The sequence below is a fragment of the Melanaphis sacchari genome, unplaced genomic scaffold (assembly GCF_002803265.2).
Source record: "Melanaphis sacchari strain LSU unplaced genomic scaffold, SCAv2.0 Contig33_pilon_pilon, whole genome shotgun sequence".
NCBI classification, from domain to species: domain Eukaryota; kingdom Metazoa; phylum Arthropoda; class Insecta; order Hemiptera; family Aphididae; genus Melanaphis; species Melanaphis sacchari.
Window position 1 is genome coordinate 1 of NW_020271205.1, and position 13,731 is coordinate 13,731.

Consider the following 13,731-nt stretch of genomic DNA (forward strand, 5'->3'; position numbering starts at 1 on the left):
TAAGTACTTCGTTCAGTTACGTGACCATTGCTCATAAAACCGTTAGCTTAAAAACACGTTTCATGCATATCTAGGGAATAAAAGATTTCACATTCTAATTTCATATCCATCATTAGTAACGGTGCTTGAAACCTATAACAAAAATTAACAATGTGAAACATTTTTAATGCACCGGTATTTTGGCGTTTTACTTGTAAAATCGAAGTCATAAATTTAGGTAGGAGGATGTTGAAATTTGCTTTTGAGTTAACCAAATATGATGTAAATGGTGTCGCTCATTATTATGTAATGAAAATATGATTTTCGAAATTCTGTAAGAGCCCTTAAAAACCGTTTTTGAAAAACACGTTTCATGCGATATCTAGGGAATAAGATTTCACATTCAAAATTTCATATCATCATTAGAAACGGTGCTTGAAACCTATACAAAAAACGAACAATTGTGAAACATTTTTAATGACACACCGTATTTGATCGTTTTATTTGTAAAAATCAAAATCACTAAATTTGAGGTAGTAGGATGTTGAAGTGCGTTTGAGTTAACAAATATGATGAAATTGCTCTACATTATTATGTAATGAAAATATGATTTTCGAAATTCTAACAACATCGAAGCCTTAAAACCGTTTTGAAAAACACGTTTCATGCGATATCTATGGAATAAAGATTTCACATTCCAATTTCATATCCATCATTAGAAACGGTGCTTGAAACTATTAGCACAAAAGACGAACAATTGTGGAACATTTTTTTTTTTAATGGCCCACCGTTATTTTTGGGCGGTTTTACTTGTAAAAATCGAAAGTCACTTATATCCAAATTTGTTTTTTATCCACTTTAACCATTAAACAGTTTACTTATCGGTGATGATCTTTATTCTTATCTCTATTCCTGAAGTTAATGTTAACATGTAATTCATCTTTCTAAATGACATCATTCAGAGAAACAGAAATAGTTTAAAATATTGCTCCAATGTTCTATAATTGAATTTAACATTAAAAGTCAAAGACCAAGTTTATTACAAAATTTATCACAGTAATCATTTTTATGGTAGAACAACGTTTGCCGGGTCAGCTAGTTTAACCTAACCTATTCTTTTCAAGAAAAAAAATAAATATTTTTTCTATATTATTTTTAAAAATGTACTGAGCATTTCTGCTTTTGAACTCCTAGATTCAGAACTTTAACCTATGTTATAGGTACTAGAAATTGTGCTTAATATTTAAAATGAATTGTTTTTTCTGCTCATAATAAGTGTTTTTAGATATAAAAGAAAAACAAATACCATTGTAAAATCGATTAATTTATAGCTCTGCTTATAATTTAAAACACATGATTATATATATTTATATTTATTAAAAAAAAGTTTATTTCAAGAAGTAAAAATATAAACAAAAATTATAACATATAAATAACAATATTATAGGTTCACAAATAAAATGATATACAACGTTCAAACTTCAGAGTGCTCAATTTTTAATTTTTGGAGCGCGCACATATTTACACATTTTTGCTGGATGTATTACGCCTAGTATGTTTAACCTCAAATTTTAAATGTTATTAACCTTAGTCACCAGTATAAAAATATTTAATAATATATTATCACTATCCAGTCCGTTACGTATAAAACGTATCGTAAAAACTTATTTAAACATATTTTAATATTAATTAATATATAAATCATCATGTCTTATTATATGTATTGTAATTAATATTACAATATACACAGATTTCGATAGGCTAGAAAATATTGTACTATCGATCCTTAAAATCTCATAGTCCAGCACAACAAAAATATAATATTATTTACATCATTATATTATACCCATTAACGGTATAGTATAAATATTAGATTCATATGGGAAGATGCGAAACTAATTCGGTGGCGAGTAGCCGTACACGGATTTTGCGTTTACGTCTGCAATGGCGCGTATTTGCGAGAGTTTTGATCAGAAACTGTGACGTTCGTGTAGTCCGGCATGTTGTCGAACAGCCTTTGCACCTTGTCTTCGACGTTTTCGAAATCGGCACCGCTAACAGAGCCACCGCCGCCACCTCCGCTATAAGACTGCTCAAATCCGGCTGCCTCGTCGTGTTCGGACTTCTCAGCCGTCGTAGGTGAAGTGGCGATCGTGCAAGCGATTCCGGTCATGCACCGGAGGGCTGAAGCGCCAAGCGCCTGGGAAGCGTTACAAGACGGCATATCAATTTCCTCTTCCATGATAGTTTCAGCGGTCGCTGAACCCACGGGTGAGTACACGACGTTGCCGTAATCGTGACCCGCGAAGTCGACAGTCGCTTTGCTGCTCTGCTGAAGGAACGTCGAGAACGAATGTGGCTGATCGAAGTACGAGAAAGACGACTTCAAAGGCTAAAATCGAAACGGTAAAAAATGCATTTAGCGATACTCAATGAGCATTTCAGAGTAAATTACAAAAATATTGAATACACTAAAACTGTCGGATGGGTGGGTGGTATAATACGTTTATCAATTATTGGTGATTTCTAATTATTATGGGCCTCATAAATGTGTGTTTTATTTATCGATAAATTTTCAACAATTTAAACTTAAATATTTAATCAACTAAATAAATTATAAAAATGTACTTCGATCAATTTCTCGTACATGTTGTAAAAAATAAGAATATTTTACCAAAATGCAAATCGAAAGAATCGTTGCGATATATAATGTTGAAACTAGATAGTTATCTGTTTGAGTGAAAAAATAACATTTTTTTCGGGGAGGGGGGGCGATTTCAAAATTACTATGTACATGTACACACGATATCTCTTTGTACCACTACCACAAGTATAAAATATTACACATCATCGCGCCCTCGCCTTCCTAGAAAAATTAGATAACGCGTTATACGTATTAATGATAATACGTAATAGTAAATGCATGATATATTTATATTTTGGTTTAATATTTCTTAGATATCTAGGTAGATTTAATTATATTTTTTAATTATTGTCCTCTGCTATCAAATGTTAGCATTATGTTTATGATTATTCATCATCTGGTTAAGTTCGAATTTTTAAACGATATCATTAAAATATTTTAATATTTATAATAAGTCCAAGGTATATACAATATCCAAAATTTCACTATCCAAAAAAAAAAGCACAAAGGATTTATAATTCTAACTTCGGATATATCTCGATGCCCAGATACTGTGTTTGTGAAAATATTTTTAAATCTTTTATGCAATACACAAATAATGACACTATCTTTATTCTTTAGATTATGAACATGAGAATGTTGTTGCTAAAATAGAATTAGAAAAGATTTTAAACAAGCCTATACGTGACTGTGGTATTTTTATACGAGTAGATACAAAACATTTATTTTTAGGAGCTATTCCAAATGGTTTACTGGATAACGATGGGCTGGTCAAAATATAATGTCCATACTATGCTGCTAATATGACTCCCGATGAAAATATATTAAATAAAAAAAATTGATTTTTGGTCAACAAATAAAGATGGGAGTATTGGAAGTTTTAAAATAAAACATGACAAATTTTTTCGACAGTAAAAAATATCAACATGTAAAAAAAAATTAAATGTACAAAAAAAAAAACTACAGACAAATCAGAAGAATCCAAACATAGTTTATAGTTAAACGCAATTCACCTGTTCATAATTTTATTTTATTTATTTATTTATTTTTTTACATTACCTTTCCGTCGTCCAAGATATCCTGTTGGATTGTATGGTTGTCGTTCACGCTGCTTGTGCTTACAGTACTAGATCGACCACAAGAAGTAGAACCTGTTATTATTATGCATAACCATTAGTTCTAGACATTTTTTTACGGATAAATTATTTAAATTAACGTTATTAAATAACTTACTGCTTGAACTTTGTAGACTAAGACTACTAGATGGTCTTTTAGAATGATGTTCTGAACCACTTCTTTTCGTCAAGTTTTCTTGTGAAATTTCAGAATCTGTAAATATATTTTTAACGTTTAATTTGATTACTTTAGACAATACATTGAGTAATCATTTGATAAACAATAATACATATTTAAGTAAGTTTTAAAGGATAATGTATTAATACATTACAAAACAAAAGATTCTTACGTTTTGATTTGTTTTTGCCAAAGAATTTTTTGATGCGATCGAACGGAGTAGGTCGTTTCAATTGATCTTTCATCCGTTGTTGTATTCGATCATATTCATTTCTCATTTGATTTAATTGCTCCTATATTATTATAAATGTATTTACATGATCATCAATGACTAGCCTGAATCATCTGTTTACCTGTTTCTCTTTGAAAGACTGTTGCACGTCATTTCGGTTTTTCCACGTTTCGACTAGATTTTCCACCTCGTTAATGGTTAGAACGTTATTTTTGAAATCGTGTATAATTTCCAATAGCTCATCTTGAGGCGTAGATAACATTTGATTACTGCCTGCATTCGAAAAAAAAATTTATAGTACATTTCAAAATTTAAATGGTTAATTAAAAAAAAAAATGCATACCACGAGAACTAGAAATCGAAAAATCGTTAGATCTATTGCCAGTTGATTTGTTAATGATACTATCGTTTAACGATAGATTTCCTCGCAAATAATTGGCAGATCCCAGACCTTTAATAAAACACGAATAAAGTAAATCAGTTATAATTATTTACCCATAAGGGAGTTGATTTAAAAAATCAACGCCAGTTTAAATATTTCTGGTGTAATAGTGTTAGAATTTTTTACCGGAAGATTTTTAATACAATTTTTAAGCCCGATTTAACTATTTAAACTATAACCACATGATTAATAATCTACTTAGCTATTTTAGGACCCGGATGTTGATGACGTTTGAATTATTTCAGAATGCATATTTTTTAAGCATATTTTAAAAATTGCATAAGAAAAAGTTATTATCATAAAATATGCAATGATACAAAAGTATATATAGATATCATCATATTTGAGTTAACATTTATAAATTTTAACTATAGAAACAAATACACATTACCAAGCACAGTTTTTATTGTAATTTTTTTTTTTTCTGAACCTTAGGAAAATCAACATTTTAAAAATATTGGCGAAAAACAACATTTGTGAAAATTAATATTTTTGAGGTTATGATTATTTAAATACATAACTTTATACATAGAAAATACAAATATAAACGTATTTTAAGATGGAAAAAAGTACATTTATAGTGATCGACACTTTGCGTTTCGTTCCTAGGCGCCTCCAGATCAAAAACCACCTTCAGTTGCTATGAAAAACTATTTCAATGAACTTAAAGGATAAATAAGTCAGCTAGAGAACAGAACCCGAAAACATAAAATTTAGGATGATGAATTGAGAAGAGACAAGACAAAAACGTGTTTTCAGACTGACTATTAAGTATGTTATAATGAAAATTCCGGGCTTGTCTCTAATATGCAAATCGCTCAATGGGCTCTGAAGATTGCGAACAGTAACACCGAACCTATACTTAAACTGAAGCAATCGCTTCTTATATATGTTTAAATAATATGATATTAACATAATATATGTTAACATCTTCAGTGGTGGGTGGGTAGGTATGTAAATATTTTGATTTTGTTTGACTAAAGTTTATATAACTCGGCGCCACTGACTGCAAGTATACACTAGCCAAATACTTAAGAAATCAGTTTCTTCAGTTTTCCAAATGAAATTATGATCGATGTATTTTGTTGTTATCAATAAACAATACTGTACGGGGATCTAGTCAAATGTAAATAGTTCAGCCCTAAATAGTGGTATAAGTTTTAAAAAAACACAAGGTAAACAAAACATTTTTAAACCGTTACACGTACAGGTGTAACCTACAGACGCACAATTAGGTCTTATTTTAAGGTATTACGCGAGCTTTTGTCAACTCCAATTTACGTCACTGACGTTCACAGAGTGTCGGAACACCTGTATAATAGCAGTTACATATTATAATTCTAAAATCACAAACTTGAGACAGGTATAAATAATTTTTAAATAGGTTGCTGTTTTCGCATAAAATATTTTGTAACTGACGCGACGAGATATAATATAGGACATTATTATATAGGTAATAAAGTGTGCCCGGTAATATTGCATTTGTGCTCAATCATTCAACATTATTATAATAATTATCGTCATGATCCGATGGCGATCATCATCAGTATTCGGTATCAATATGTGGTATTTTTTTTTACGAAAATCAATACTCAACAAACACAAAAACCTCCCTTCCGTTTCAAGGGCACGCGCAACATCGAAGGCCCTGCTAGCGTACACGAATTCATATCCGACGGGTATACGAGTAGGTAGGTACTCACTGTTGGAGCTCATTTCCAAGTAACCCAACGGCGACGGGGCCGGGTCGACGGGCGAGGAAGGCACCGCCGAATGGGTGGGGGACCACGAACCGCCCGCCGGACTGTACGGCCGGCCGTTGGTGGGCACCTGGTAATTGGTGGCGAAAATGGACTGCGGCGGCGGAGGTATCTGATAGTTGAACATGGTCGCGTTGGACGTGAGCGGCGAGCCCACGTTCGTGTAACCGTGGTTCTGCTGCTGCTGCGGATGGACCGCAGTAGTCGGCTGCTCGGCCACCGGCCTGGGCGCGGGCGGCACCAGATAGCTGTCGTTGAGAGGCCGTGGCAGCATGTAGTTGGCGTCCGGGTCGTCGCCGCCAGCCGGCTGCTGGTGGTGGTGTCCGTCCGATATGCCTTTGAGTATGCTGTACATGCTGGTCAGCTCGGTCATTTGCACGTACGCCCGCAGCGCCTGGGCGAGCTTTTGGTGGTTGGACGCCTCGGCCACGTCCGCGGGAGTCATCTGCGACGCGTTCCGCAGCTGACACGCCTGTTCGCCGCCCGGGCTCTCCAGCAAGTGCCACGACAGTTTCTCCAGCCCGTGTTTGGCGGCAAAGTGCAACATGGTCGGATATTCCTCGTGACCTGCATGATCGAAACGAAAAATATAATAAGTACGCCTAAAATATATACGACGTTACGATTTACGACAAAGTGCGGGCCCTGCACAGGTATATACCGTCCAAAGACATCCTTATAGAATATATTATATATACCTAAGTATTCGAATTTTAAGGACCTCCCAAATTTTCATTTTTAACGACGATTCAAAGCATGTATATAAAAGTAGTGATATTTATTATTATTGATGTTTCACATCGGTAAATAATTTTTGATAAAAAAAGTCAAGAAAAAATGTCTTCACCAAAGTCTACATAGTACCTACCTATATCTAGTCGTGATAATATAAATAATAAATATATATACTCTTAATTTGTGAATTTGGTTAGTATGAGGCTACCCTGTTACTAATAACAATAAAAACAATGATTTTAAATATAATAACAATGTAAGTATGAAATTTTAGTTTTTTTTGTGTTGTGGGGCAAGAAGAAATTAATGAAATTAATAGGTTGTGGTTTTTAATTCAAACAAAATAAATGTAGTACTAAAGGTTTTTGAATAATTGACAAATGTATGTAAAACAAAAATACTACTATTAATAGTAATACTATAAACATCATGAAATATACAAATAATAATACGAAATCATAATACTCATATATAATATTGTGTTCCATTAATATTCTGTACTGTACGTTTATATAATGTTTGTTATGTAATTGCTTATGTGCGACTCTTATCGTTTTTTAATAATTAACGAAAATTTATATATTCTTAAACTATGACCGTTAATTTACCAAATCACTGTTTGTCATAAGTTTATATAATTTGGTTTGTTATCCATCGAATAAATTTTGTTCTATTCTAAAAATGTAGCTCTTGATTTATTTAAAAATATATATAATTAAATTTAGATCTAATGGGATTAATAATAATTTGTGTATAATCAATCAATTCTTGTTTATTCGGTGTAAGTGTAAAGATAAATTAAGAAAACTCGGAAAAAATATTTAATAAACACTCTGCCTAGGTACTATATATTGCGCAATACGATTGTCAACTTACAATATTGGAATCGAGATCCAGCGGGTTGAAGTAAATGGAAATTGGGCGGAACATTTTTCACATAAGCCGTGACCAAAAACAAATCTAATTGCTCTCTATCGACGGGGTTCAAGCCAAACGTCTAAAGAAAATACACATAATTTGTTTCGTTCATAACGAATTACATTATTAAAAAAAATAAATAATTTATTATACTTACTTGGCACAAAAAATTTAATGGATTGTCCAACGAACGTATTAATTGATCTAGTTCTCTCATGCGGCTCTCGCACTTCACCGAACGTTGGCCCAACGGCTGACCATTTTTTTCAACGATAACGTTTACCAAGACAGATACTTGTAAACAACTCACTGTAATGAATAATGTTATACGGTTATTGGTTGTTTTTTTTTCTAAATATTTAATTTCATCGACATTTAAATATAATATGCGTTTATACTAACGCGGCATTTTAAATTGTAGCGTATACGGATTTCTTCTTGTCACGTTTGTCACTTCTATTTTGTGTCCGTTTTTGTCTACAGTGATTACAACATTGTCTTCCGATATTAATGGCTCTGATAATAAAACGATGAGTTTATTTTGACCCTGTTAACAGTTAATTGATTAGTTACTAAATACGCTTTTTATATAATAGTAATATTATTATAGTCGTGTATATAGTATACAGACAGCCGACAGGTGTATACTCACAATTTTTATCTTTTTGGGAGTAATGGAGAATTTTGTATCCTCTTCGGGTATACTAATTGCCTGTTGAATATGCATCGATTTACTAAGAATATCCATAGACACTCCGTAAAAATCACCAACAGATTCTCGATCTTGATCTTTCACGGCCATTTTTCTCCACTTGTCGTAGTCCACCAGTACTGCAATTAAGATTAAATAGTTTTCGTTATATTCTGATTTTAACAATATAATATATACATAGGTAGGCATTATGGCGTGTTGTTATTTGTTAAAAAATACCTACTGTAAATATTTAGTGAAAAATCGTTAGTTACTTCCGGTAAAAACTTTGTAGATTAATATATCCAAAAAATATGTGAAGCGTTACTCACCGGTCTTGTGTTGATCAGTTACATCGGTTTCTGAAACACCAACCAATAAAGCCAACATACGATTGGTTTGCAGCAATGCACTTAGACAATCAGAACGACCAGTATGTGCGAGCACTCGTTCTAAAAATATCGGACAAACCAGTACAATCTGTAGCCGGGCTTGACTACACCGTTCCTGGCGTGGTGCTGACATTACATCAGACAACACATCTTCTAATCTCACTCTTTGAATTCTGGAATAAATCAATTTAAATTTATAATAAATAATTTTGTATGAGTTTTTAAGTCATTGTGATAATGTTTAGAAGAAACAACTAAATTAGATAGATTCTCTTAGCTAATGACTATAGCTCATAACTTGTAAGTCAATGATATACCTTACAAGTATGATTAACTTATAAGTTAATAAGATTATAATAGTAATTTTACTCATTATTTTAGAGACGCATATTGTTTTTACTTCGTCTTCAGGAAAAATGTAATGTTTTAAATGATATATTACCATTATGGCGTATTAAATTATTTTTTAGATTTGATTAAAATTAACTAAAAGAAAAATACATGAGACAAAAATTTAAAAAATATATGTAAATATTGTTTTAAACGTAGTAAAAATAAATGGATTTTTTTTTTAAGTATAATATTTTAAACATATTTTAAAATATTACCGTAATTCTTTCGTTTTGGGAAAAAAATAATAGAATCCTATTAAGTACAACGTACCTACTCCATCGTTAAATAACATGATGAGTAATAATTAAAATTAATTGAAAAAAAAATACTTTTTGGACGAACGGATATTATACTTTGGCCATTGGACATATTCCAAAAATATGCAACAATAATTTTATTTAGCTTATAGAAGCATTAGCTTAATTCCAAGAATCAAAACTTTTAAAATACCTACTTAAAATATGAAAATGTATTAGTCACTATGGTTCTAGAAATACTCCAAAAATAAGCATCTACAGAAAACTTTTTCAGTCACCCATGCAAATAATAAGAACATTCGTTTTTAGAAATATTGTGACGCAAAATACTCTGCATGTTCATAGATTTACTGAGAAATAAAATATAAAACTTTCTTAAAATTTATGAACTTACGGTAGTTGATTTTAATTTATTTACAAATACCTAATTAAAGTTTTGTGTAGTATATATACTAATTTAAAATTTGAACAAAGTGTTAACATTATTATCAAAACTTGAGTGATCAAAAATCGGAATGAAAATAGCTATATTTTTATGAGTTAGTTATGGCTTTATATTTATTATTTATATAATATATATTTATATAAAATGTATTACTTCAAACAGTCATAGCCGGATATCCTTCTATAGTGAAAGTAAATAAAGTAAAGTAATTAATAACAAAAGTGACCCATCAATTGTTTTGCAATAACTTTTAAATGATTTACATTAATTAAGAAAAATTCAAAATTGTACAAATAATTACTGTTTACAAAAAATAAGTATAATTACGATAAAATGTAAAATGTATAAATGTATTACGCGTGTAAAGTAAAAAAAAATAATACACAGAATTCCTGCAAATATTATAAGTAGGTATAATGAATACTCTTTTATAGTTCTATGACACTAAAATAACATAGTAAAGTATACATATATACGTAGTATACCTAATCTTAAAAACCATAAATAAATTTTAATAACATTATATTATACTAAATATTTCTACTATACGTATTAATAAATCATTATACATCATGCATGTATTCAATTTATACGTCACAATTATTTGTACATCATGTTATCATATTATGTCATTATTTTGGTTTTGTAGATAGTGTACATAATATTAAGTATACTATATTATGTATTTATGTATATGTAGTCATACATACAATATGTACCATGTATTTCCTAAATCCAATTATTGTTAATCGCTAACGATTTAATACGCATTGACAAATAATTTGAAGCAATTCATGTGTAAGTGCATATAATAAATAATAATCATTAATCTCAATGCAATTATTTCACAAGACTTTTTGACGACCATACTCGTACAAAGCATATAATAAATAGGTATACTATATACAATACACTACATATTTACCTGTATTGTGATTTGTTTTCCTTTTGATTGAAATGTTGAAAACACTGAATGAGGAAATTAATCCACATCATAGCGGCTTCGCTGTCGCCGCTCGAGACGATAACGATGTCCAAACTGTCGGATTTCATGCCTGCGATCAAACAATACAGACGATTTTTTGAAATGTAAATATTTACGTAATTATTCCGATGTATCTCTCACTATTTCTATTTATCTCTCTCATTTAATTCACATCATAAAATATATTACACCTAATACAAAGTTCAAGACTACAACAAGACGCCAAGACGACAATATGAGCCGTTTAGTGTGCGTATAGTATATATACTCTGGCGCAGTGGCGCGTACCAGGTACTCGTACCTATATTTATTTTACCGTTTGGCGTTTCCCCCCCGAACTAGCTGTTATCTGTATTGTTTGAGACTACTAGTATAAGAGGTGTCCTCAATGAACCGTATTTTATACACATGCACACACAATATATTATTACTATTCTAATTTGTACCGGACAGTGGTTTCCTTCCGGTTAGCGTCAACAGACTGCTATGGCTACCCTACCTACTACGTACAATATGTATTATGCAAGACGTGCGGTAGTCTCTCCGGCCAATTCATCATCATAATATAAAAGTGCGTTTATATACTATACTTATATAACTGCTGCTATAATATAATATGTATAAAATATAAATATATTATGGCTATGATAAATGAACACTGCTGTACCACGATTTGCATATCCGGCACGTGAGTACGTATAGGCACTAATGTAATATACATATCTGTTACAGACGAGGGTGGGACAGGAGCACGCGCGACAATAGGAAGATATTATAATAATATATAAATATATATTTAGGACGAGGCGCCAAAACGATCGTCAACGGTTAAGTGTTAGCGTCGCGTAGTGTCACGCGGTGATTTACTAATTAATATTATTATTATTAACCATCAACGTGCGCGCAAAAAAACGATAAAATAAAAAATAACATTTTAAAATTCTGCAACTGCGCGCGCGTCCACCAGTAGCGCAGCAATTGATTTTACGACTTTATAGTATCAAAAATGAATTTAAATATCTAGTATATAATAGAATGTATAAACAGTTGAATTTTCATTAATAATTCTGCAATACTAATGATAACACGATCATACTTATACGATGAACAGACGGCTATTAATTTGAACATTTAGTCGCCATAAAACGTTAAACAGCTCAAATAACTTAAATAAGCATTCATTTTTTTAATGTTTTATTTGCTCTATAGCAATAAACTATTTAAGTTAATTTATAAGTTATTTGATTAATGAGTTTTTAGTCTAGTTTAAATCCAAACAACTTTGTTATTAATACTATAAATAAAATACTAAGTTTGATAAGATTGTAAATTGTATTTATATTTATTATATAATTTATTCTATATTTCTGTATATTTTATTCTAAATATTATAGAATAAATAAAATATTCTTTTCTGTATATTTGCTCATAATTTATGCGAATTTAAAATCTAAGTTTGACATTTAATATAATCTTTATAATTTTTTTAAACGAAAAAATAAAGATCGTGTTAATTAGCCTGTGCACCAATATCCAATTCATTTGAGGTAGAGAGATCCGATGATAATAACAGCTATAATAACCGAAAATTTAGATAAATAATTTTTAATTTTTTAATAATATTAGTATGCAGTGGAGTAAAAATATTTTATTCAAGATGTAAAGGAAAAGTCGAGAAAGGATAATTTACACGATCGTATAAATCGGCAGGCGATCGATGGAAACATAAACGGCACAAAGACAAAATATATAAAACTATATTGTTCACGTCTGTATAACACTATAATATTACATTAGAAGGATAATGATTTTTATTAACCCGTAACGAAAAACACCTGAAAATTCCCATAAGACATCGAAAGACACTGCGGGTTATAAATTATAATTTTAACAACTCACTTAATCCTACGATAGGCGCGTGTTTTATAACTAAGACGTGGAATATAGGCTATATGCTGTTGAACGGTGTTTGTCGTACTGCACGATTTATCCACAGACGACAATACAGCGCACAAGTGTAATAATTGTTACTCGTACGCGTTGAAATTTATAACATTAACAACGAATCGCACATGGAAAACAATTTGACGAAAGCGGACTCGGACCAGACGGACCAACGCTGGACGTGCGAACGTACGCAGCCACTGACGAATATCAACGCAGACGTCGACAAGCACATTTGCGGACTGGGCGGGCGCGATTAATGTGTTATCCGGAACGGCGGCGGTAGCGTTGCGCGTCGTTGGTAGGTGCCTATACTCTGTGCGGTTCGGTTTAAGCCGTGGCGACAACCCAAACGGTGTCTTAACATTATTATCGTTGCCGCTACCACCACTACGACGTTTCGTATCGTGTATAATAACACGTATAATTAACAATTCCCAATTAGGTGCATAGATATATTATTATATTATTTGCTGGAAGGGTGGCTAACGCGCGCCTGACGTCCTTAACAAGTATATTTTATACATATTTAAAATATATGATACGTCTTTGTAACTAAATCGTCGTTTGGCATTTTATTTGACACGTGTACCTATTCTACCCATTTTGTCTAGCACTTGG

General features: G+C 31.6%; 1 protein-coding gene across 2 annotated transcripts in view; it reads right to left on the minus strand.

Moving 5' to 3' along the window:
- Positions 1-1,412: 1,412 nt before the first annotated feature.
- Positions 1,413-13,731, minus strand: part of LOC112596678 (phosphoinositide 3-kinase adapter protein 1) — a 36,132-nt gene continuing 23,813 nt past the window's right edge. Inside the window, exons 1-14 of one of the 2 annotated variants that reach the window (XM_025342441.1) lie at positions 13,066-13,402; positions 11,107-11,236; positions 9,027-9,259; positions 8,656-8,834; positions 8,406-8,550; positions 8,161-8,312; positions 7,962-8,082; positions 6,294-6,917; positions 4,492-4,599; positions 4,270-4,421; positions 4,089-4,209; positions 3,857-3,952; positions 3,683-3,774; positions 1,413-2,371 (exon numbers count right to left, since the gene is read on the minus strand). In XM_025342441.1, the coding sequence (XP_025198226.1) occupies positions 1,913-2,371; positions 3,683-3,774; positions 3,857-3,952; positions 4,089-4,209; positions 4,270-4,421; positions 4,492-4,599; positions 6,294-6,917; positions 7,962-8,082; positions 8,161-8,312; positions 8,406-8,550; positions 8,656-8,834; positions 9,027-9,259; positions 11,107-11,234 (2,610 nt within the window). In that variant the 5' untranslated portion in view covers positions 11,235-11,236; positions 13,066-13,402 and the 3' untranslated portion in view covers positions 1,413-1,912. Of the gene's footprint in view, positions 2,372-3,682; positions 3,775-3,856; positions 3,953-4,088; positions 4,210-4,269; positions 4,422-4,491; positions 4,600-6,293; positions 6,918-7,961; positions 8,083-8,160; positions 8,313-8,405; positions 8,551-8,655; positions 8,835-9,026; positions 9,260-11,106; positions 11,237-13,065; positions 13,403-13,731 lie in introns of those variants that run through there. The other variant, XM_025342440.1, reaches the window with a different exon arrangement.